Source organism: Megachile rotundata, chromosome 6 (genome assembly GCF_050947335.1).
Source record: "Megachile rotundata isolate GNS110a chromosome 6, iyMegRotu1, whole genome shotgun sequence".
NCBI lineage: Eukaryota > Metazoa > Arthropoda > Insecta > Hymenoptera > Megachilidae > Megachile > Megachile rotundata.
Window position 1 is genome coordinate 12,241,455 of NC_134988.1, and position 27,551 is coordinate 12,269,005.

Sequence of the window (27,551 nt, forward strand, 5' to 3'; positions counted from 1 at the left end):
CCAATTTAAAATCGACCAATCAAAAGAACACGTTTCCGGGAAGTTCGCTACTCTTCCGCTAGGAGTGTGCAGTCCTCTTCACGCGCGAAATCGTTTCGTCTGTTTTAAAATTAGTGTTTTTGAAGGAAATTTGAAGAAATTTGGACTGGAAGAACTTTAGAAGTGCTTTTGGTAAGTGCAGTCATTGTTTCGTTATATGAAAATCACTAATTTATATGATAATATTATGAAATATTCATTTTTGTGATATTCGTGTGAAATGCATGGAACTTCGTTGACAGTCAATTTTTGTCGTTTTTAGTGAGAACGATATAACTGACTTGGTACATCATTGAAGAAACATCGACTCAATCGTCCAAAAATGTAAGTTTAAATTTTATTTTGATGTGTTTGAACTTTAAATTAAATACGCGCTTTGGGAAGTACCTTACGCTATCTAGCGGTAAGGGTAAGGTATATAAAATAGATAGGTACTAATTTCAAAAAAATAGGCGATTATTAAATTTTATTGATATAAGTAGAGTGGTCTTTGATCTCAAAGTAGCATAATTAGTCTCTTTCAAAGCAATGAGGTCGGTAATTAAAATTTGGAGGGAAAAAGTTCGAATTGACTTTGGGGGCCTCATGCGGTGAAATTAGGAAGCTCGGGAGATCCTTGTCTCTCCCGCCTCGTGCAAGAGGGACAAGGACACTAACAATTTATATTATATAATCATATAATTAGTAATAAAGTACTTTTCAATTTATTAACTCTGCACATCTTTTTAAAATTATCTTCACCTGCAACCAAAAGAAATAAAATATAACATCACAATTAGCAAACATATTTTCAAATATTAAAACATAGAATACAACGCTTTTTAAATCACACAGAAAGAGCAATAAAAGTGACAAAGCCACTAATTGTTTTTTAGGAGTTGAAGGTATTGTTTCGGGGTTTTAATTAAATGTCCTTTGACCGAGTTGAAACAGACCAAAACCGAGAGTCGTTTTATAGAAAAGTCCAATGATCATAGACGCTTTAGGAATATCGACATATGGTCAGAGAGGAAGAATATAGATAATAGCCGGGAGGAGAAACCTCACTCCCACGCGAACGATTTATTTCGTTGATAAGGAAGCAGCAACTTCCGAAACCACTATTCCATATGTGTCAATTCTTCCTGTCTCGCCGATTGCATAGTAAACCATTTCCGAGTTTCTATCTTGATATCTCTATTCGGTACATTGTAACTTTTAAAGTATCTTTTGTACTTTGTCATGTTCAGAGTATTTCAATAATGCAAAATATATCAAATAGTATGATTTATATCATTTTATATCTTTGAGAAATATTTACAGTATTTTTCTTTTGAAACAGAAAATGAAAAGGTATAACAATTATAATGTTGATTAAATTTACTATTTCTTATTAAGGGAACATCTGAACAGTATAATCAGTCATTTAACTATAACTTATTAACATAATAGCATAAAAATATGAGAGAAAATCCATAGAAAATATATAGAAAATTTATATATAGAATTCTTATTTTACTATTTCTTATTAAGGGAACATCTGAACAGTACAGTCAGTAATTTAACTATAATTTATTAACATAACAATATAGAAATATGAGAGAAAATCTATAGAAAATGTATAGAAAATCTTTATATCAATCTTGCTCCAAATAGCTATTGGAACCACAAGAGTTTGAATCAACCTCATTGAAAGTAAAAAGAGTATAAAAAGTAAAGAATTTGTCCCTGCAATAATTTTTGTGACCGAAGTTATATTGTTTATGCCTCAAATGTTTCAGGATCACGTTCAACCTATTAAGCAACTCGATCAACGGTGCACTTCCGTTAAGTCAACTAAAATAATGTCCAAGTATCGCGAACATCGGTAGAAGTTTCAGTCTGGAATTTCTCGGTTATTCCCAAGACGGATCCCGATTCCAATGGATATCGAGACCCGGAGGAATCAAGGCGGAAGTAGCGAGAGAACAAGGAGTTAGAGGGTGAGTGGCTAAGCATTATCGTCGGTTACGTAGCTATATCCTGCAACGCACGAACGACTCTAAAATTGCGCTCGGCTCTTGCACCCTTCCGCTTCTACGTTCTCGAGTACTCGAGCATCGTGAACCATTCAATCTTAAACCATCGTCTGCACCGTCCTTTTTCAGACAGCCCTTTCATAGAATACAACGGCAATTTCTGTTTGACAAATCTGTAAAGCCCGTAAAATCTGGATTATCCCTTGCCATGGGAACAGGTTGTAAGTTGCAGGAGGTTTCGTTTAGGAATTCTTCGGGTTGAATATTTTCGTTTATCGTTCTTATCCGCTTACCATAATTATAGCCGTCAATTCTTTTTTTTACTTGTAATCATTAGGTGCTTCGAAATTTTTCTGACGAAATTTGCGGTCAAAGAAATTTTATTTATCAAGTATTAATTTTAAAAGACTCAGCAAAAATAAAATAAAAGCAAGTACCTTTGCTTCTGTTACTAATTTTTGAACTTAAACAAAATTGTTTTTACATATAATTCTATAAGAATAAGACAAGATTTAAAGATCAGAATATTTTTATTTTTCGTCATTTTTATGCCAACACGATCTGAGAAGTACGTTTTAAGACTGCTCGCAGAAACTCAGAAAAATAGAAGGGAAAAGTTTTCGGAACAGCAACGAAGAGGTCACGGGGTAATATTTCCGTGAAAAATCGAATCGATGATCCGTGAACGTATTTCGTTCCTTGTGAAACGGAATAGGGGTAAAGAAAGATAGAGGAAGGGACACTCGGGGGATCGAAAAAGCCCGTAGAAATCGCGTAGTCAGGGGTTTCTATACCGATGCATAAATATTGAATGGTACGCTTCGTTGAGTTTTCAAAAACTCGCAGTTATCCTCCTCGGTGAATCCTGCGAACTTTATCATTCGAAATAAAAGGATAATCATGGCTTAACTTCCGGCCGATTCGTCTTTAAATTTGTAGCTCGTGATAACGTTATCTTCGGAATTATAGCGTCAAATAAGCGGAGGAATTATGTGAATGATTCAACGAATTAAATTTGGGAAATGCTTTCAAATATTAGAAATTATATTAAAACATAACCTATAAGTAGATAGGGGTACATGATGTTTTTAAAAGAAACTTTCATATTAATTATTTATAGGAAAATAATAAAATGACAGAGTAATAAAATATAGAGGTACGTGATGTTTTTAAAAGAAATTTTCATACTAATTATTTACAGGAAAATAATAAAATAGCAGAGTAATAAAATACAGAGGTACATGATGTTTTTAAGAGAAACTTTGATACTAATTATTTGTAGAAAAATAATAAAATAGCAGAGTAATAAAATACAGGGGTACATGATGTTTTTAAGAGAAACTTTGATACTAATTATTTGTAGAAAAATAATAAAATAGCAGAGTAATAAAATACAGAGGTACATGATGTTTTTAAGAGAAACTTTGATACTGATTTTTTACAGAAAAATAATAAAATAGCAGAGTAATAAAATACAGAAGTACATGATGTTTTTAAAAGAAACTTTGATACTAATTATTTACTGGAAAATAAAATCCAGCATCATGTATAAACTATGTCAAGTTGAAACAGCGTATAATCTCGTTAGAGCAACCAGTACGGAAATGAGTCTTCATCTATCATTATCTCCGTTCCCTTTTCCCGGTGTCCTGATATCTCTGTTAAGAAACTTTATATCCGGTTGTGATTTCTGTTACGTTCACTGTTATTGAAAATGGAAGCAATAAAACGGTCGGAACCCAGCAACAAGAAGCACGATCGTAGCTCAGCGCACGAGAGCCAATTCAGAACGTCGCGCAAAATCGTCGTGTATTTTCCGTTAACAGTAGATTCCATGATAAAACAGTCGAATCTCTAATCTCGGTGGTATCCGGTTGAAAATATCGGACCGGTGAAAACAGAGGTAGCCACCGATAAAAATATTTTATGATGGTGCGTTTCGTTTTACTGCTCCGAATGTGAACGGACATTTTATCGCGAACTTTTAATTTTCGCCACGCTGATTTTAAACCTTTTTCATCGCGTGTTCGATCTGTTCTCGAGTCGTGATATGCAAAATTTACTTTCACGAACAACTATAATCCTTTTAGTGTACATTGACAGAGGCAATTATCAAGATGGTTGACGGTAAAAGTTAGTAAGCTTTTTGACGTTAGGTTGACGGTATCTGCGATGGCATTCAAATTAGATGCACTTCGGCTATGATACAGGAAACCTTTGAGAGACAGAGACACACAGAAGTTGAGAGAGGGTAGTAAGAGAGAGAGAGGGTAGTAAGCAGACAAGAGGGAGAGAGGTAAATAAACCCCGTTAAGCCTATGAATGCTCGCCGAACGCCGATAACAGAATTACTGCTAAGGGCTGTTTACACCAGGGCTACTGCAGCCGCGTCAGGCGCAGCTAATTGTTTTAACCGGCCGTACTTAACTAACGTGGCTCAATAAGTCCCGGATTTATGTAGCCACCTATGGGGGTCGTGACACAATCACGGCTTTAACGAACCTGTCATGATAACGCTGGACAATTTCACAAATAAAAGTTGTATGGACATTCTGTACTAACGTTACTACATTTCATACAGTACAATTGACGTAGCAAGTTTGAAAATTGTAAAATCTCTGTTCTGAATGTTCCAATTTATAATTACATAGTCTGAAACTCCCAAAGTCCTGAAAAATTAATGTTTAAAAATGAACACAATTTTGAGACCCTAAAATTCTATGATACAAAAGTCCTGAGGTTTCAAAGTAGTCGACTGAAGTTTGTGGAGTTTCACAGAGTCCCCAAAATTGAACAATTTGAAAATTGTAAAACTGCTGAATCTAAACATTTTTTAATTCTAAAATGTTCAAATTTGAAGAGTCTGTGATTTCGAGGTCTCACAGTCAAAAATTCTAAAATCCCCAAACTCATGAATTTCAAAGTTCTCTAGTCTTATAATGTCAAATCCTAGAATCCTAAAGTCCTTAACTTCTAAAGTCTCAACACCCTGAAACCTCCAACCTCCCATAGTCCCTAAATTTTAAAGTCACAATACCTTGAAACCTCCAACCTTCCAAAGTCCCTTAACTCTGAAGTCTCAAAACCTTGAAATCCTCAACCTCCTATAGTCCCTAAATTCTAAAGTTACAATACCTTGAAACCCCCAGCCTCCCAAAATCCCTGAATTCTAAAGTCTCAACACCCTGAAACCCCCAACCTCCCAAAATCCCTAAATTCTGAAGCCACAATACCTTGAAACCTCCAACCTTCCAAAGTTCCTTAACTCTGAAGTCTCAAAACCTTGAAACCCTCAACCTCCCAAAATTCCTAAATTCTAAAGTCACAATACCTTGAAACCCCAGCCACCCAAAGTCCCTAATTTCTAAACTCTCAAAACCTTGAAACCCCCAACCTCCCATAGTCCCTAAATTCTAAAGTCACAATACCTTGAAACCTCTAACTTTCCAAAGTTCCTAATTTCTAAACTCTCAAAACCTTGAAACCCCCAACCTCCCAAAATCTCTAAATTCTAAAGTTTCAAAACCTTGAAACTCCCAACCTTCCAAAGTCCCTAATTTCTAAACTCTCAAAACTTTGAAACCCCCAACCTCCCAAAATCTCTAAATTCTAAAGTTTCAAAATCTTGAAACTCCCAACCTCCCAAAGTCCCTAATTTCTAAACTCTCAAAACCTTGAAACTCCCAGCCTCCCAAAGTCCCTAATTTCTAAACTCTCAAAACCTTGAAACCCCCAACCTCCCGAAGTCCTACAACCTGAGGATCCTAAAATCCCCAAGTCCCTAGAGTCCTAGAATCCCCAAGATCCTAGAATCCCCCAATTCTTCAAAGCCTAAAGTCCAAGGGTTCCAACACTCCACCACTTCAAAAATTGCAAAATTTAAGAGTCCGAACATACCAAACTCTTTCGATATCTTAGATATCGTAATTTACAGTGATCATTAGTCCGCATCGTAATCTTGCAAACGTGCATGTGTACGTGAACAATCTCGTTCACGTCGCCCGTCTGAATTAATGACGTCGTTAATGCGCAATTCAACAATAAAGTGCATCGATCGTCGTAGAAATGCAATTACACAGAGTGGTAGCAAGGCAGGTGCCAAGTAATCGGAGTGCGACTACCGATGAGTTGAAAAACGCACAGGAAAGATTGGATCTACATAGACGTGCCTCCGTGAGCTGCACGATCGTAACTTGTATTCAACGGGACGAATAAAAATCGCATAATCGATCGCTCCGGCTATAAATCGCGACGAGGTATTTGGTAAATAATGGATGGCTAGCATTTGCTAGTTGCTGGCATCTTTTACATCCTTATTTCCCGAGCTTTCCAATTAAAGTGTAAAGTATTTCTGTCGAGTCTTGTAGAATATTAATTTGTTCAAATGGAAATGATCAGATTATTACATTATGGCGTTCTTTTATAAATAGGAAAAGTTCGATATATTTTATTAAAATTTCATTATGTCAGTCGTTGATAAATGGGGTAATTATAAATTAAAGATGTTTCATAGGGAAACTGGTTCTCGAATATTTTATATTTTTTTATATTACGTGTTTGAACTGTTAAAGTAGAAAATTGGAAGAAATACGATCAGCCAGATTAATAAAGAGGGAATTCTCCAGATTTATTCGATTATTACTGTAGATTATGGATTTATGGAGTCAGTATTTTATCAGAATGAACGTCCATCAATTTTGTCGGGGTACGTCACCATATCAGTTTCTTGATTTTGAGGTTCCCAGTAAACGCTGACGTAGCTACTAGAGTAGCTTTAACTTTGAGAGCCTTCGATATCGCAATGGTGGGTCTTTGATTACGGAAGCAGTCTAGCAAATACTTCTGTCTTTCTCTGTTCTCCTTCGCTAACGTTGCGTCTTCCTCCCGTGTAGCCTGTATATCTACTTTGAAAGACCACATCATAGGTGGCCAGGTCTCGAGGTTCGGCTTAATCACGACCCTGCAGCACGAGGTTATCCTAATTTCGTAGTGATTAAACGTTGCTGGCTTGTACCGCCACCAGAGGACGCGATATCCTCCAAAATTGAAGTTTCTTCTAAAACTCCAACTTCGAATTTTCCTAAATTACATCACGACCCTTTCAGCGACAGCATATGGAATAAACTGCCATATTACAAATTTATGCATTCAGAATTTACATGTTAGACTCTGCTGGCTGATAATTTCATTTTCACGAGAAATTGTTCTCTTAACAATTTTTTAAATAGAAATTTTTAGAAATTTTTAGCAAATGTCTAGTGCTTAATGTCTAATTTAAGAGGTTAAATTTTATTTCTAAAATTATATTTCTTGAAACGTATGATTCTACTTAACGTGTCAAAGATTATATTCTTGCTGTATAAATAACAATTCTATATAGTCAATTAACGATACACAACTGATATTAAAAAATGAAACGAACCAGCAATTGCTGACAATGCAGAAAACAGTTGCACAAAACACCCTCCACAAAAAGTGCATAATTACTAATTAGTGACTAATTAGCGACACAAAAACGGGTTGCATCGAAAATGTTGAAGCATTCGTATGAAATTTCTCATTAAAAATTTGTTCTATCTCGTCGAATGTCTAGGTATTCATTTGTCGTGAAGAAGTATTCTTCCAGAAATCTAATTGATACCGAACCACGAGGCGGAGTATATTCTCGAGCGCATCGTATATTATTCAAGCTGGTTATTGCAATTCGAGTTCTCTTCAGGCGAACGAAGAAACGAAAGCTCGTCGTAGAACGAGCGAATCGATCTTCCAGCGGGGTCAGAGCACGCCTCGATATACCCCTTACGTTGGAAGTCACGCCGTCAGAACGTGTACCTAATTAAAAGTTCGTACTACTTCCCTAGAACCTGGTGGCACGGTGTTACCTCTATCGGCTGCCGTGTTCAAACTAGTTTGCGAGAAGAATTGTCATTCCTCTTGCATTTCGAATTATTCTTCATATACTTTGAAATATTAGTCGCGGAACTTTAGGGAATTTGAGGATGGGGCGAATTAGTCATTTTAGAATTTTAGGTTTATTTTTGGGTTTGGAAATTTTTATAGATCTTTTAATTTTCAGATTTAATTTCTGTATTTATAAATTTTTTAATTTTATAATTCTCAAGCTTATAAGCTTCTACATCTCTGAACTTCTACATTTTTCAATTTCTAAATTTTCCAAATACTCAATTCTTCGAATTTCAAAATTTCTAAATTCTCACATTTGCAAATTTTTTAATTTTATAATTCTCAAGTTTACAAGTTCCCACATCTCCAAACTTATACATTTCCCAAATTCTAAATTTTCCAAATACTCAACTCTTCGAATTCCCAAATTTCCAAATTCTCACATTTGCAAATTTTTAATTTTATAGTTCCCAAATTTCCAGTACCTAAATCTCTAAATTTCAGTATTCTTGAATTTCCAAATATTCCAATTTCTCAATTTCCCCAAATTTCAAAATTCCTCAATTCTCACATTTTTAATTTTATTAATTTCCATGTCCCTAGACCTCAAAATTTCTAAATTCTACAATTCTCAAATTTTGCAAATTCTCAGGTCCCCAAATTCGCAGATGCTCCAGTTCCAACGTTCTCAAATTCTAAATTCCCCAATTCCTAAATTTCCCAAATTCCACAAATTCCATAAATTCCATAAATTTCACAAATTCCACAAATTCCACAAATTCCACAAATTCCACAATTTCCTAAATTCCTAAACTCCTAAATTTTCGAGTTCTCACGTCCACTAAAATTCTGAAAAAAAATATATATATAAATCTCTCCCAGTTCCACAGTCCTGCAAAACACCTAATAGACATAAAATATATTATAAAAAATTATCAAAAGAAAATACATGTATTAAACTAATAGGAATTGATGAGAAGTAAAAGAACATTGTCTAGAAGTACAAAAATTACAGGGTAAACAGGTCACGTATTCAGTGTCGTGTTAAGGCTATTCAGAGTGTTTCGTTTTTTCTGGATTTTATGTAGGACGTTATTCCGGGTGGGAATAATACCGAGAACGTAACGAAGCAGTTGGCCACGAAATGCGAGAGTCGTGCTCTTTTGAAAAATTGAAGGGTAATACTTTATAAGGTAACAGGCAATGCATTTGTCCCCTCTTATCCCCTTTGCTTACTCCTTTCTTCATCCCTGTAGACTCTGAAAATCGGGTTTGCAATACAATGAGGGCTTTCAGGGGGTAGCGCGCAATGTTGGCACTTGCCAACCGAACGATAAAGTTTCCTCTGAATTTCCCGCAACGCCCCTGGCAGGAGACGAGTTTACGTGGATTTGCTCCAATCAGAGTTTGTTACGTACACACACGGCACATAGTTACCAATGAAAACACTGACAACGATGACATTTTCTGTGACACGGACGGTGCCGATACATACCCTTCCTTTCTTGACTTTGCTTCGAACTTCTACAGATTTTCTGAGATATTACTTTTCGGACCAACAATCGTAGTAATGTATCGTGGTGGACATTTTCGTTCTACTTTTTAACTTTTGACTGAAGGTAGAGGGGCTTGATAAAATATTTTTTTAAGAGAATTATATTGGAAAATTGTTTGTGTTTATAGGAAAATATGGTTTACTTTTCTGTGACTTTTACAGTTGATGTATGACAACTAATAAATATTAGGAATGTTAAAAAATTGATATGCCACAATTACTACTTTATGATACTTTGATGTTATCAGACTGTAACAAGTTTCTGGTGTTTAAAAATATTTATATGCAACAATGTTCAATATTTTAAATGTTACAGTCTAAGTAAAAAAATTAATCTTTAATGTCTGTAATAATTCACATAACTTACAGTGTGTCATACAGACAATTTATAAAAAATTATTGCACTATGACTATACTCATGAATACACATATACATATGTAGATATACACACACATGAATATATTAAAAATTAAAAAAATATAAAAGAAAGTATAATTCCAAGTAGTGCTGATTGAATAATTGCAAGTATTATTGATAAAATAATTCCAAGTATTGATGTTCCGAGATTCAAATCGAGATTTAAATCAAAACATTAAATAACAGCATCTTCAATAAACATTCTCATAGCACATTCACATCAATATGAGGACATTAACTCAATAGACAGAGTCAAAGGTTTAAAGATTTCATGCCTGTTTCGTGCCCTATTTGAACAGCCTGTATTCCACGAAAGACAATGAACGGATTCCATAGCTGTACGATATCGCCAGTTCAGTTGTTCAAACAACAAATCCGATAAAATACCGAGTGAGAGGATTATACATAGTACGCTCACTCATTCATTTGCATATGAATAACATTTGTAAACGATACACAACTGCTCTGAGTATAATGAAGTTTACTATTCTAATCTGACGTATAGATTGCAATTGCATAATTTTGCACGATGATGTATTGCGTTGATCAACAAGCTTTCTTCGTTGGAATTTGTGGTGCTTGACATTTTAAATATGATTTAATTTGTTGGTGATTCAATATGTAGTAATATAATATATCAACATTTTTAAATGTATTATTGTGTTGATGTGCAATACGTCACTAGTAATTATTGTAATAATACCATAATGAACGCTTAGAAATTTAAGCATGGTATAGTAATCCAATTCGTGATAATGTAACACTTGGTAACATGATGCGTAGTAATATAATGCGCGATAATACAGTGTGTAGAGGTACGACGTGTGGAAATATAACGGGTGAAATTGTAACGCGTGGAAATATAATCTGTGGAAATGCAACGGGTGGAAATATAATGCGTGGAACTACAATGCGTGGAAATGCAATGCGTAGAAGTACAATACGTTGAAATACAACGCATGGGAATATAACGCGTGGAAGCACAATCCGTGGAAATATAACGTATGGAAGTACAACGCGTGGAGGTACAACGTATGGAAATACAGCGCGTGAAAATCCAACGCGTGCAAATACAATGTGTGGAAATCTAGCGCGTGGAAATCTAACGCGTAGAAATACACCCGTGGAAATACAGCGCGTGCAAATACAACGCATGGAAATCTAGCGCGTGGAAATATAACGCATGGAAATACAGCGCATGCAAATACAACGCGTGGAAATCTAGCGCGTGGAAATCTAACGCGCAGAAATACAACGCGTGGAAATACAGCGCGTGCAAATACAACGCATGGAAATCTAGCGCGTGGAAATATAACGCATGGGAATATAGCGCGTGGAAATATAACGCATGGGAATATAGCGCGTGGAAATACAGTGCGTGGAAATAAAACGCATGGAAATATAACAGGTGGAAATACAGCGCGTGAAATTACAACGCGTGGAAATACAACGCATAGAAATACAGCGCGTGGAAATACAGCGAGTGGAAATACAGCGTGTGAAAATAATAAAACGATCCAAAAACCTATCCAATCAGCACAAGCAATAATTCCAGTAGCAATTTCAGGAAAGTTCCAAAAAACAATAAAAATCTTTATTCTCGTGACAAGTTTGTAAAACTGTTTCTCGAAGCTATTACGGCACCTCCCAGCAAATTTCCCATGGAACTCAAAGAGCCGTGCCCTTCTGCCCGTCGATTTCGTTCGCAATCGGCGAACTTCTTCCGGCCGCGGAATTAAATCACGAATCGTTCTGGACTGCAGTTGGAACAGAAAGTTCGAAGACCGGAAGAAATAACCAGGAAGTGTAGCTTCGCCGCGTAATGTTAGCTGCGAACGATGCGGAAACTTGTACACCCTCAGCCTCGGGGCTTTCCTTTGAATTTCAATGTCCGATCCTCCGAGAATCACAAACGTTTCTTCGAAGACTAAGCACCAAGACCGACGTTTCATTTTCCCAAGGGACGTTCAATTCAAATCCTTCACCCTTTTCTACGCGTGATCCTTTGAATACGTGTGAAAACGATGCGTGATTCGTTGGCTGCCGAGAAAAGGGCTTGGAAGCTTTTCATTCGAGTATATACGTCTTCTAGAAGCACGAATTATCGCGATAAATCTTGGTTTCGTGTCTTGGAAAGTTTTTATGGTTGTACTCGATTCTTTCAGTTTCTACGCGTTATATTTGCACCCGCTGTATTTCCACGCGCTATGTTTCCACGCACTGTACTTCCATGTGCTGTATTTCCACGCGTTAAATTTTCATTCGCTAGATTTCCACGCGTTGTATTTGCACGCGCTGTATTTCCACGCGTTATATTTCCACGCGCTAGATTTCCACGCGTTGTATTTACACGCGCTGTATTTACACGCGTTATATTCCCACGCGCTAGATTTCCACGCGTTGTATTTTCCTGTATTAGATTTCTACGCGCTGTATTTCCACGCGTTAGATTTCCATGCGCTGTATTTCCACGCACTGTATTTCCACGCGTTAGATTTCCACACATTGTATTTCCACGCGTTATATTTCCATGCACTGTATTTCTACGCGCTGTATTTCCACGCGTTGTATTTCCCTGCGTTAGATTTCCACGCGCTGTATTTCCATGCGTTGTACCTCCACGCATTGTACTTCCACACGTTATATTTCCACCCCTTGCACTTCCACAGATTATATCCCCACTCGTTATAATTTCACCGGTTATATGACACACCTTATGCATCTTATGTTCTTCGTATCGTACAACTAACGACGCACCACGTGCGTCTCGTAAAGTGGGATGCAAGGATCAGAGTATTATTATAACAAAAAATTTAAATGGAAGGATTGTTGGTAATAATTTCTAAAGAATGTTGATGGATAACATTTTTATTAATCATCAAAGCACTACATATAGTAATACATGTTTCATAAAACGTTTTATATCGGAGAACAATTACTATTAGAATAACTTTCGTCACGAATTGCTCGCGTAATTACAGAATTTACTTAGCTGCACGGGTTGGTCCCAACGGATTTGAATATCTCACTCAGCGTTCCTTTCGTTCTAATAATCCCCTTCTTCAGTTTGTGTAAGAAAATAAGAAACCAAAGGCAAAATTGAAGGCAACCGGTCGATCGATACAGCTCAAATTGGACGTAATATTCGTGCGTATACGTGAGTAACATGTATGATAGGGTAAACTATACGATTGACACCTTTCAATAAATATGAAAATTATTAGAATGAAACCAGAGGACGGATTACATTTTGATTACAGATTTTTGGTAGTGAAATATATTGTAAAAAAAATACAAAAATTATGAAAATATTTGTCGTAATTAATAGAATTTCATGGAGGAAGATAAAATATTAATTCTGAAGAAGTTTGATAAAATTCACTTTTCCGGAAAGCACTAGTTTAAATAATTTAGTTGGCACATTTAGCATGGCACCATTTTTACTTCTTCGGTTTAAATTATTAATTGACTTAAAATCTAATACTTGGACCTACGTTAAAAAATAAATGACTCTAATGAATTTACTAAAATTCAGAGTGGTAATTAGCACAGCGTCAAAGTATAGTGTACCCCAATTTTTCAAAGAACAATTTACTTTCGATAAATCGTCTTGGACGTTTCCTTCGATCCGTTATAGACACCGTTAAGGAACATCAACGTTGCACGTATAATGAAGCAAGGCCATTTCTAATTACGTGTACGATCAAGAATCTAATTATTCCTCTTTTGGGACGAATTGAATTTATACACACGATACATAGGCGAATACGGTGTGACTTCTCCGTCGCTGTCACCCTCGTCTCCCGTGGGATCGTCTCTGTCCGGTTTCGAGGATCGATATATTTGACTTTTCTCGTACAACGGCACTGCAAGAAACGCGAAGTTTATTTTCGTCGGTTCGAGTGAAATTTCCTGGTAAATAAACGTGAAACGGCATTATTGGATTGCAGTACACGAAGCATAGAATACCATCCTTTATTCTTTACCATTTTCATATTATTTGTTAACATTCTAACAATAAAATAGTTCCGAGGGCAACTGCACGAAAAACAAAATGGTCACTTCGTGTATTACGGTCCAACAGCTTTAACTGGGACGTGAGCGAAACTGTTGATTACAGAAGACACGTAGAATAGCGTGGCAGAGCTTTCTAACTGTCCAGGAATATTTACATTCTCGAACGGGAGAATAATGTAAACCGTCGACTGGTACTTTCCGCAAATACCGGTAATTAACATGTAGCAACATGGCTTTATACGTACGGGACAAACTCGGTTTCGCAGTTTCCTCTCTGTCGACGTTTTTCGACGAAGACATGTCGTTGGCGTGCTCATCCGCGGCCACGGTACACAATGCTTGAAACGGCAAACCCTCCGTCACGTCGTCCGTTTTTTGCGGAGTCTCGTAATTTTGGAGCGGTATCGTGCCGATTACTATACTCGTTCGTAGCTTCAGGTTCTTTTGGAACATTCTGTAGTACCACTCGCTTACGTCTACGCAGGCTTCGACCTTTCGGAAAACACAAGATTTTTATAGATTGCGATGGACTGAAATAACATCTACAACCCCTCGTCATCGCATTAGGGTCACTTCTTTTAATCATTTTTCATTTTTCCTTGTCTGTAATAAATGATGTCATAGTTTTATATCATTGTTTTTAGTTATTGCATAATTATTGCGGAATCACAGTTGCGATATGAAATTTTGAGGTTAGGTCTTGCATTATACTCTCATGTTTGAATGTAGTCCTAACTCGATGCCTAGGGGCTGTAATGATTTTACGATTCAATTAATAAAAGTGTGAAGATGTTGATCATTGTAAAAGTCTTGTTCGAATATGTGAATGTAGATATACCAGTTATGTGAATATAAAGTACATTGAACAGGGTGATTCAAAAGAGGTTTCTTTCCTTAAAATCAGAAAAGCTGTTCAATGTAAATCGCCCTGTATTTCAATCAAATGTTATGTATCTTTTCTGCAGACAATATTTAGAAAAAAGTGTCGTATTCCTCTCGTAAGAATTTTACAATTACCAAGATTCATTAAGAACGAAAAGGGTGCAAAGAATATAGGACGTGTGCAGGTCAGAAGAAGTATTGATTTTTGCTATCTAGGATAATAAAGTAGAAACGGAGATGTACAAAGGGATTGAAGCAACATTAATTATAATGTATGGAGGTCCTGGAGTGCAGCTAGATTTAAGACAGTCTCACTTTAAGCGTGTACAGAACGTCGATGATGTTGCAGTGGATCATCCCTGTGGGTGGTACTGCAGGAACGTCAAACGTGACGTCGTACGTGTCAGAATTTTTATTAACAGGCTGTTCTACTTCAACTACGATCTCTTTGTGCTTACGAGACTTTTCCGTGGAATGATAAGTCACCACCTAAGAAAATACGGAGCATTTAGAGTGACCGATAACGGTGAAACAGAGATTCGGTAAAAAGGAACGTATCGGGAGCATGACCCAGAAAGTTTTACTGCATCACGCTACTACATCTCGCAAAAAATTCCGAGAGATTATGAGCTCTCATTTTCGCTAAAGTTACTGTAGCTGTTTAGGATCATTGGCGTAATTAGGATTTTTATCTCGGGTGGACGTTTATTACAGTACATTGCTTCTTTTCCTGTAGAATTACTTTATTAAAATTCAACAAGTATTTAGTTTAGTTAAAATTCAGTTAAAGTATGATATTAGTGTTATTGTTCGTATTTGTAGCATTGTAATTTTTTTGTGAGTTAATGTCACATCTTGCATTTTAAAAATTATTTGCTTCACTAAAATACTGTAACTTAGTTCCAATAAGGTTTACATTCTAATTGAATTAATCTAATCTAACGCTGTAACTCAGTTCTAATCGAGTTAACATTCTAATCTACTTAAACCTAGTTACACCAATGTTGTAACATGCTAGTAAAAATCATGCAAGCTCGCTACGATAGAAACAGTTACTTTTTTCAGAACGATTCTGATTTTTTTAAGCGCCACCGTAGAAGGGTTGTTCATGTCAATCTTTATGGGTATAGTTTGCCCCGGAACGTAGCCATGAACCGGAAGGGACATGGAAACACTGAGCGGCTCCGTTTGGCCCATGTACACTTTGGACTGTTGAACATTTATAGGCAACTGAAATATCATTTAAAAAGGTTGAAGTTAAAATTGAAAGGAACGAAATCGCGCCATGAAAGCAATATCGTTGTTAGATTTCTACTCACAGGAGCGAGAGGATCTCGATTAAGGTCAAGAATGGGAGCGACCGTGAATGGAATAATATTGGTGGAAAACCGATAAATGGTCGTTACGTCCAACAATGCCCTAATCGAGTACCGTACACGTCCGTATCGGCCCTCGAAACTGCACGGTAGGTTCTCCGGAAGCGTCAGGCTGAACGGGTAGACGCCACCAGTTATCATAGACTTTTCTTTACCATCTATCCGTGACGGGAATATCTGTTAATCCGACATCCGAGTTTCGTGTAGCAATCACGACCAGCCGTGTGTACTCACCGCCTACGAGATAAGTTTCCACGTGGAGGTAATTCTCGAATGCTGAAAACTTGCGACGTATGCCCGCTGATCGATCCGTGAAATACACTTGAGCCTCACCTTTGCATTTCAGTCTGATCCCTGCGTAAAACGACTGCCATTTCACACCCTCTCTTATACTCCTCCATAAGTCATGGGACATTTAATTCCTTTACGTTTATATTTTAAATCGATATTGATCGATGTATGTTCATAAATCTTCTAATACAGAGTCTCCTGATACATCTCTCTAATTAAATACGTCTACGTTCTAAAATTCTACACGTCAAAATTTCTCAATGGAGTTAAGATCCACTGAGTAGAAATTTTTACAGACATACTTGACGTCATTATAATGTATATATATATAATTATCAATACAGAGTGTGAAAGACATAACTCTGTAATGCAGATCAATTCTGTAGTATCATAATATTATTCCATGATATCCCACGATTTATAGAAAGAACCAGTCTTGAAATTTAAAATCTAATTTCATTTACAAGACCTGAATAATAGATACAGATATATTTTCCAATTTAACTAAAAGTCTTTCTCGAAAATCAAATTAGAATTCATATTTCGAGATAAATGATGGTTGATTTAACAAGCTATACATTTAAGAGGGCACATTTATTCGATTGCTATTTGTTGTGCAAGCGTTCCTGCAATACCAATATCACGTTGTATATGGTCTTATTGCGTGTGCACGGCGATAATAAACTTTTTAGGTCACCCGTTATGTAACGCGATCGATGGTACGTTTGGCAGGCGTTCGACTCGAACAGGAGAGAGATTTTTGTGATTGCGAAGCGACAACAAGGGTAAACAACGCGAGAATAAATATAAAGTTGGTCGTGCCTCGTTACAACAAGCCAATCGAATATCTTCTCGTTTTTCCGCGTCGACGTTGCTCTCGATATATCGAAGTCGAGAGATAGCAGCCACCCTCTGATTGTGAGGGGTGAAACTTAAAACCAATTGTCTCGTTTCGTGGCAAATTTATATGGCTGAGTGCTTTTGTTGATCAATTTCTTGTATACTTTGTAGATACATTTATTATATTTATTTGTTTATGATGTTTACAAATGTTACATTAATTCTCTATATCGATTTTGAACAATTTAAAATGTAAAGCAATCAGTAGTGGAATGTATTGTAACTTTATATTGTAGTAATTTTACTTTACAAGCTATTGAAGAGGGTTAACAGTATTTTATCGAGAAATTATTCCAATAATTTATACAATAGACTTCCATATCAGAACTTCGACATTTTAATAATTTGACAAAAGAAAATGTACGAATATGTATTTTTTAAGCTTGAAACTTGTTGAGTGTTATTAATATTTAAATTGTGAAATCTTACCTAGAGCGCTCACAGGTTCATCCACGTCCAGGTGAACATTCCCTGAAATCTTTTGTCCACTGTAGTACACCTGCTGAGTGTGATCGAACGCGATGTCGATACGTCGGAAGCCAATGCTAATCGTAACAAAACGTATTGGTAAAAAGGTTCCATCGTTGTTGATCGATGGAAAAATAATTTATATCCATCAGTTTCTGTATGTTTCTATATGTTTTCTATATTGAATCTACCAAGATTCGTTCATCTCTGTTATTTTACATTTTTCAATTTTTAATCTTTTACTTTAAAAATTTTGAATACTTTCACACTTTCAAATTCTCATTTTCTTATCTCGAAGCTCTACAGATCTTAATTGTCATATATCTAAATTTGCAAATTTCCAATCTTTAAATTTCTAAATCCCCAGATTTTCACTTCTCTAGATTCTCAAGTTTGCAAACTGGCACATCTGCAAATTCTCAAATCCCTAGATACTCCAACCCCCAAACTGTCACATCTCCAAATTCAAACACCTTCAAACTCTCAAATTTCAAATTCCTAAATCAGCAGATCTGCAAGTTACCCGACTATCCAAATTTCAAATTTTAAAATATTTAAATTCAAAAGATCTAACAAACGATTGGTGCTTCCCCTACGTCACGATTCTCCCTAGGGACACCTCGCTCGAATTACACAATTAACTAAAAGCACCAAAATTTCAAATACCAAAAACAATTTGCATTATCTAACTTTATACCTTTTAGACAACGTAGCAACGATGGATTGATCAGCCTCCGTTTGATCTGTCTCCTCCATGCTGACACGTGTACCTTAACCTATTTCATCAAAAGTCCACCCGAATTTAAAAATACACAGGCACCATAATATTCCCAAAATAATTTACAAATCTAAATCACTCATTTCTACACGAACACCTTAGAATTACACAATCTGTCCACGAACATCCGATGTCACGTCACGTCACATCGAAGACAATCTTCATCCCCGGTTTTCAGAATCCTCGAAACAGAATTCGGGGCCGCACGTGAAATCCAGGAAGAAGTGAGACGTACATGCCCAGTTATCTTGCCCGGACGAAGTGAGATGTTTGTTGACAAGATACCAAAATTGCAGCGAGTCCTGGAGCGATGGCGACGCATGCGTCAGTCGGTTCGCCAATATCGTGGCGACATTCTGTCGCGTTAGTGGAGAACAACCTTTGCTCTTTCACCTCCTCTGGCCCGGATAATCGAAGGACTCTCGTTCGGACTGCAACCTCTTCCTCACAGGTGGATGCATGCCGCAGTGGCGTAACTCTGAATTAAGGACGGGCAGCGGGTAATAAGGGCACCCGTATCGACCAATTGAGGATCACCAACGGTGACTTGCAGCGTTTAAATTTTGCCGCATCGCTGACACTTTTGTGCCGTCTCCGATGCGCTCCTGTGTTCCGCGTGACGCCGCATGAAAATCACCTAAGTGTCAGCAACTTTTAACCCCATTTCGCATCGACGCTTTTTGATTTAAACGGTAGGGGATTTAATGAAGGCTGTTGTGACTCCTCCTTTCGCTTTTGGGGTTCTTTGTATTTTGTGGAGCTGTTAGTATTGTCTGTAGATGTTCTGGCAGAGGTTTGAAGAAGTAGTATCAATAGATACGTTTTATCGGTAAGAGATGTGGAGACAATTATGGTAGTTGTGGGTTGCTAGTCTGCTAACTTAAATGTTAAAATTTGAAAGCTTATGCTACTTGTTTTATTTACAACTATTCAATGAGTCAAATTTGTGAATGTATCAAGGAAGTAACATTTTATTTTTGTATTTTATTTATAACATTTTATATGTGTCATATGTGAGAGTAACATTTTATATGTGTCATCGCTAAAGGCACAATAAAGTGTTTACACAAAATGCTTCAACAAGTACCTTGATTATAAAAGTTCTTTAAAATTAAGTGTGTAGTACAGGGTACATGTTGAAAATTGTTGTCACATTGACGTTATAAAAAGAAACATTTTTATTGATATGATACAGAAGGGTATTTGAAGGTTTTGTTAAAAATGGCGACACGAAAATAAATTTATGATACCATTCGTTGAATTTCACATTAAGAATTTACATATTCTTCTGTCTCCTTATTTCAACGTAATTCTCCTCACCCTTCTAGCGTTAGTTTTACATAAATGGGAGAAATTTCAAATTCCAACGCGAGAGCCAGAAGACATCGCTGAAAATCCCTTTGACTTCCTTCCCTCTCGGTCCTAATTAATGCATCGTAAATTCAAACGAACTTAGTACCTTTGGACAAGGCTTATGATATTGCGGTACCATTTTCCAAATTAAGAACGCGTGCAGTGTGTTTGCGTTGCATGCTTGCATGTCGAATGCAGCGAATTTGAGCGCGTCGCGAAAATTCAAGAAACCGACCAAAAGATCCTCATTAACGTCCACTCTACGTTTTCGTAGATCCTTAAAAAACGAAAGGTAGAATTATGATTTTGTGATCACTCGGTATCTTTGAGTATAGACCCTTCAAATTTTAAAGCTTGAGGATCATTTTTTTCTCTTTTAATTGGGGAATTTTCAGATTTGAATAGTTTCTTTTCCTACCTTTGATTTTCTTCTTCCTTGTACTCGAATTTAGAAATAAATATTTGACGTGTTACAAATGTGGAAATTTAATGATGCCAAAATTTACTTCTACCATGTATTCGAATTTGGAAATAAATATTTGATCTGTTACAAATGTAGAAATTTAGTAATGTCAAAATTTAGAAATTTGATAATTTCAAAAATAAAAAACTTGTTAATTTAGAAATTCAGAAAAAATTTCCCTTCATTGAATTTTTCACAAAATGATGTCTAAAATGATTCCTTATTTACAAATGACGCTAAATAGATGGCAAATGAGATACTCCATTTATGTAACCTGCTTCAGATGTAACCCAGCGCAGATTCTCAGGTATCGAGGTGAATGGTAAACCTTCTCTTCCCACGTCTTTCCCCTAGGGACGGTCAGATATTCCGCATCGTATAACTCCACAAACGAATGATTTTGATGAAATGTCTCTGCGCCAGATATCCACATTCGCTTTTCTAGCGAAAGTAACGCGAATGACATTGCATAACTGACTGTGCATTTTAAACAGGAAATTAAACCACAACTTCTAATTACGAAACACGTGAACTATATAGCATAATTATCGGTTTACTCTCGCGGTAACTGTTAACCAACATGCAATCAATACAACTTCCATGTGCGGGACTCTTTTATAGACAGCAAAGAAACTAATTAAAAATGTGTCACGATAAAGTGCGGTATAATATAAGCATATAATAAACAGAATATTTTAATAGGTTCAGTAGCTACTGAACTTAACAAATTAAATGAAGAATTAAATGACACAAAACCAAATTTGTGATATAGGAAAACAGTCCTGACTTCGATGCATGTGTTAATCCGTTGTTTACTTCATGGATATAAAGAAACTAATTAAAAATGTGTCACGATAAGTGCGGTATAATATAAGCATATAACAAACAGAATAATTTAATAGGTTCAGTAGCTACTGAACTTAAGAAATTAAATGACACAAAATTTGTGATATAGGAAAGTCTTGACTGCGATCCGCGTGTTAATCCGTTGTTTACTCCATGGATATAAACCTTGTGTAAAGGTTGCGATTAAAAAGGGAAAAGGGACAGGTTCGATGTAAATTCGCGTCACGCACGAATAACCCTGTAACGTCATCGAGTACCTTCTTGGGCACGGTATCAGGCTTGTATCTGTGTAGCATGGTAACCAGATATTGGCCAGAATTAATTACATGCGCTCTGGCAACGAGCGTTGCCGTGATAGAGGCGACTTTAATTAGTGATCTCGACGGTTCTTTTCGAAGACGGTAAATCAGCCGGCTCCTCGTCTTACACGTAACAAGAAAATTTCACAATAATGCACTGCCATCGATCGTCGGTTCTATCATTTGAATGGATCGTAAAAGGGTTAGGGGAGGGGGGTAGCTCCATTGGTCGACGTATCGTACACATCGCAATAACTCTTCCACTTTCTGCTTCGCTCATTGTGCACCGTTAAAGAAACCGCGGTGAACGAGTGCACTCGGGATTCTAGATCGAATTTCAAGCAGCTTACGTACGTGTACGTTGATTTAATGCGAGTGCGAATCCCAGGAATTCGATACACAGGCTATCGTATGCCCTGCTGTTACGTTAAATTATCGTTTTATGTTTCGTGTTGCGAACAGTCGCGTCAACGAGAATCATATTCTGCGAAGTGGGTGAGAGGTGATGTGGGGATGGAAAGATTTAGGAGGGTGATTAGGGATATGGGGATATGGTAGAGAATAGGGGATAATTAGATTTGATTAGAAATTTATTAGAAATATAAGATGCAGGAATATGTGTGAGGGTCTGGGGATGTAGGAATTTAGGAATTTAAAAATGTAGGGGTGCAGAAATATGAGACTAGCTATTGAAATGTGATGTGGAACCTGGTGATCTGGGGATCTAGGGATTTAGGGATATAGTCGGTATGGGGATTTAGGAATATAGCAATCTGGGAATGTGGGGACCTGTGAGTGTTTGGATATGGGGATGTGGGAATCTGGAAATTTTTGGAATCTAGGAATGTGGGAATCTAGGAATGTGGGAATCTGGGAATGTGGGAATCTGGGAATGTGGAAATCTAGGAATGTGCAAATCTAGGAATATGGGAATCTAGGAATGTGGGATTCTAGGAATATAGAAATCTAGGAATGTGGGAATCTAGGAATGTGGGAATCTAGGAATATGGGAATCTAGGAATGTGGGAATCTAGGAATGTGGGAATCTAGGAATATGGAAATCTAGGAATATAGAAATCTAGGAATATGGGAATCTAGGAATGTGGGAATCTAGGAATGTGCAAATCTAGGAATATGGGAATCTAGGAATGTGGGATTCTAGGAATATAGAAATCTAGGAATATGGGAATCTAGAAATATGGAAATCTAGGAATATGAGAATCTAGAAATATGGGAATCTAGGAATATGGGAATCTAGAAATATGGGAATCTAGGAATATGGGAATCTAGGAATATGGGAATCTAGGAATCTAGGAATCTAGGACTCTAAGAGTCCCAAATCCTCAAATATTCAACTCCTGAACTCCAAACCCAAATTTTCAAGTTCCCAAATTTCCAAACCTTCAAATCCCTAAATTCCCATATTTCCACAGCCCTAACAAGGATCTAGGAATCCAGAATATCCAGAAACACATATCTCCATAAAACCCAAGCACACATTCCCCTTTTATAACCTAAATTGTAACAGTATACTACCACGTATTGTTCCACTCTATTCGACTGAATAGAGTGCCTGCTAATCCATATTCAATGTATTTCAAACTAAAATCCAGTATTAACTTGAATAAAAATCCAGTATTCGTATAAATTGAAATATTTTATATTAGATTTAATATTCAGTCACAGAAAAGCGTCGCTATTACATCTGATAAAAATCCCTTTAACGCTAAAGCTCGTTACATATTCGCTTTGTATTCGACGAATCCTTTCAAATGTCCTTTATCAACTGATACCAGAGAAAGATGATGTTAATCCTGGCTAATAATGCCTAGTCTTGTCGCGATAGATATTTCAGTCTAAAGGCAAAGCTCCCATCTCGTATTATTAATGCCGACATGATGGTCAAAGTACTGGCAGTAGAAATTCTCGTTAGATACGTCTTCATCGGATTAAATTGGAATTACTCCTTCCTTTACTAACGATTTATCTCGTGCCATCGATAAAATGAAATATTTCAACAAACAAATTTAATCCTCTTTTAATAGTACCAAAACGTATGTAGTATTATCCTGACATATTATTTATGTCTCGAATAATTTTCATTGATCATAAATTTTCAACGGGTTTCCGACAATTTATTGCACTTTCATTCGCGTTTCAATTGGGTAATATTTACCGTATAAAGTTAGAGTACATAGAAATCGAGTGGATGATTAATCGATTATGACAGTATATTTTATTCCATTTTTCTTCTATTTTGGAGGACATCCAAAGAAGTGACATTTTTATCATTTACTCTCTTCGGCAGCACTTCTGGCTTTATGACTTGGCTTACTTTCTAGAAAGAGATCAACCTATTCTTGCTTTACTAGATCCTGAAGAAACAGTGTACTTTGTTTTGTCGACTAAGGGAGTTTGATAAGTGCCTTCGGAAAACAAGTAGGAAGAGGGACGATTGATTGTCTTACGAACCAGATCTTCTACAAAAACTGAACCAATAGATTCTCGCAGGAGAGACCATTAACCGCAAAAATACCTAACTCGAAAATAGTATCAGCAACATATTTAATTCAACAAAAATAATCAGAGCTTCTGTGTAACCTTTTACATATTTTATATTATGAGAATACAATGTTCGTATTAGAATAATATTTCGTACTATAAGTTGTACTAGGCATTCATTGTATTATTCTGCTATGAAGTTAACCTAACGTAAATAATTGAGGTTATGTGTGCCGTTCAGTGACACCGTTCGAATTGTATAAAATAATTCTCATTAAATTCTTAGTAGTGTATAGTGAATTACTTTTCGTAAAAAATTATTAGAATATATAATCATATATCAATAATTATTCTCATCAGAATATGTCATCGTTATTAAATAATTTTGAATAACAACAGCACTTTAATAATATTGCGAATACTTACAAGATGGAGAGCATAATAAGTTCTGACATGAATTAATTTTTTATCACGAACCATAAATAATTTGAAACCCATCATCACAGAACAAATTCTACTCCTCTAATCATATAATCCGACCAGAAAAAAAACGTTCGTCCGCACAATTACAGCAAAGCGGTTTCCGTTTTGATACACAGCGACAAAAATGATGCTACAACGCATAAGGCTTGTCAGAAAGAGGAGGGTAAAGAGGTGCGGTAATTATTATCATTGGAATTTATGGTGACACCGGGATTACCCTTTCTCCGTGTCCAGCGTCGTGGAACTGCAAGAAACTATTATTACCCTAGCTCGTGTTTCTTATTTTACCGTGCCTCCTATCCCGAAGGACCTCTTTCCGGTCTCAAGTCATAAATCACCCCTTTGCCTCCACTCGATCCATGGTGTCCAAGAAGCGTTCACCAAAAAAGGGAAAAAGATTAACAGGAATCGAAGGTGGACGTAAGAAAATTGAAGCACCAACTTGATATCACGCGTGATGTCGGTAGACAGGACCTCGATCGTGGAAAATGATTCATAGGAAAACCGTAATCGATGTGTAGCACCCTTCTAATTCCTTGTCGGGGTTGATACAAAATTGAAATGTTCGATACTAGAAATATTAATAAATATAAATACTGATAATACATCATATGATACCTCATATCATATGTGTATAATACATCATACGATATCTACCTCATATCATATGTGTATCTACATATGTGTATAATACATCATACGATATCTACCTCATGTCACATGTGCATCTACATATGTCTATAATACATCATATGATATCTACCTCATATCACATGTGCATCTACATATGTGTATAATGCATCATATGATATCTACTTCATATCATATGTGCATCTACATATGTGTATAATACATCATATGATATCTACCTCATATCATATGTGCATCTACATATGTGTATAATACATCATACGATATCTACCTCATATCATATGTGCATCTACATATGTGTATAATACATCATACGATATCTACCTCATATCATATGTGTATCTACATATATGTATAATACATCATATAATATCTACCTCATATCATATGTGTATCTACATATGTGTATAATGACACCGTCCTTATAGACACCATCACACGCATGTCTTACAACTCCGTAAGATAGAATAAATTTTTTATGAAACTCACAATTTGCCACTGTAAGATTTGTGTCTATGTTCCTAATTAACAAAGAGTGACTATCAAAGTGATCAAAATTGACAAAGGCATATTTGTTAACTATTTGACAAGTGACAAATTTCGCAGAAGTTGAACATGGAATAAAGGGGTGTACGTTTGCCGGAAAATTAACAAGGCTATACGACTTCTGACGGACTCCGAAGTGGCACTTAGGTGTAATTTCCAGACGATCGCTGCAGTTGGTTGCTGCAACCCTTTATCTCCGTCTAACGAAGCTGCGGTCCGAGATTGCGGCACGTGGAACATCAGGAACTCGTTAGTGCGTGAAGCATCCAGGTATTCCGGAAACTAACTCCATTTACCAGCTGTACCGCGAACCTCGGTGCAGAGCAGAGAGGCCTGACCGAATTAGAACGTTCGTCCCTTCGAAACGTAATTTACGTTTCCGCCAGGATGCATTGATTTGTGGTGGTTCCGCAGCTACGAGCATCCGAATCAAAAACGGTCGCAATTTCATGCGATTCGTTCTACTTTTCAAATTAAACACCCGTTGAATGACCGAAGTTAGATTTATCTTTCGAATTTTATTCGCATCGATTTACTTTGTATTCGTTGGCTGCCAATTGCGAGCAAACATTGCCTTTTTTTGGGGAGCTAGTTGATTTCGTTTATATATAAAATAATTCTTTCTGCGTATGTATGTAGAATTCAGTATTTAGATAAATATTCGACCTAGTTCAATTTCTGTTTAATTTAGTTTATGTAGCTTGTGGATATAACAGGTTTAGATTAAAGTGGGTCGTTTTGCATTATTATTATCCCTACGTTCACCCTATACTCGGTTGAAAGAAATATCGATCACGTTAAAAAAAGAAAAATTTTTATAAAATTACATATATTTTGTACTTCACTATCTTTGCTTTATTGATCATCTCAATAATCATCCATAAAAAATATTAATCACATTTGAAAAGAAATACAACCTCGTCTAAAAGATGGATTCTAGTCTGAACCATTTCAAGTTGGAAATATTTCAACCAAGTTTCAAAACTGATCACATTTGATCGATCAGTTCATACACACCCGATAAGATATACCCGCTCATCATTTCGTCCTCATTAAATATGGAAGTTAATGTAACAAGTTCTACAGGTGTTCCCGCGAAAATCGTTCGATACATTTATCGAATAGCGACGTATAATTGTTCATTCTGAATGTACTATTACTAGTACACGGAGATTACGCGCTATTGTCTCGGTCTAATAGCTGCATGTTGACATAATTAATAATACGTCACCCGTGCTAGAACGTGTTGGGTAGCTGTCAGCAATATTCCACGGTGCATCGGTTGCCTGGTTATCATGTAAACTGCATTACCTGATTAAACTAAAGATCGGTACGAGCTTAAGATTGCCATGTTTGTGGTTACAGTAAAATTTCTAACATCCTGATTTCATTAATAATTTATACATTTTATACTGGTTTTAATTTCTTAGGGGGTCTTTATGAAAACATAGCTTTCATACAATCCATTAAAATTAATTATTCAAATCGACTGGAGTGGAAATTTTGTACAACAGATTTTAAGTGGAATTTATATATTTTATGCATGGAGTAATTTACTTGTAAATTGATTGATTCATAGTTCGCAGTAAAGCGACATTTACGAGAATATCGGTGAAACGCTTATGTAGTAAATTTCAATCAACTTCAAGCTTCAAATTCATGCCATAAGTGATATTTAGAGGTACATGTCATCAAAAGCACATAATCTGCTTCTATGCTCTACTTGTCTATGTTACATTAAGAAAATTAATGAAGAGTTTATGAAGATATCTTACTCGAAGCT

The 27,551-nt window shown here is 36.3% G+C and overlaps 1 protein-coding gene across 2 annotated transcripts; it reads right to left on the bottom strand.

The window, feature by feature from the left end:
- Positions 1 to 12,770: 12,770 nt before the first annotated feature.
- Positions 12,771 to 18,963, bottom strand: LOC100882883 (arrestin domain-containing protein 17). Of its 2 annotated transcripts, XM_076532528.1 has the most exons (8): positions 18,545 to 18,962; positions 17,809 to 17,924; positions 16,423 to 16,542; positions 16,132 to 16,346; positions 15,869 to 16,042; positions 15,128 to 15,301; positions 14,176 to 14,422; positions 12,771 to 13,779 (listed from the first exon to the last, which is right to left on the bottom strand). In XM_076532528.1, the coding sequence occupies exons 1-8, from the start codon at positions 18,601 to 18,603 to the stop codon at positions 13,625 to 13,627; spliced, it is 1,260 nt and encodes a 419-aa protein (XP_076388643.1). In that variant the 5' UTR covers positions 18,604 to 18,962; the 3' UTR covers positions 12,771 to 13,624. The 2 variants fall into 2 exon arrangements, with proteins under 2 accessions (XP_076388643.1, XP_076388644.1); XM_076532529.1 differs by lacking the exon at positions 15,128 to 15,301 and having other exon boundaries at positions 18,545 to 18,963.
- Between the last annotated feature and the right edge of the window lie 8,588 nt (positions 18,964 to 27,551).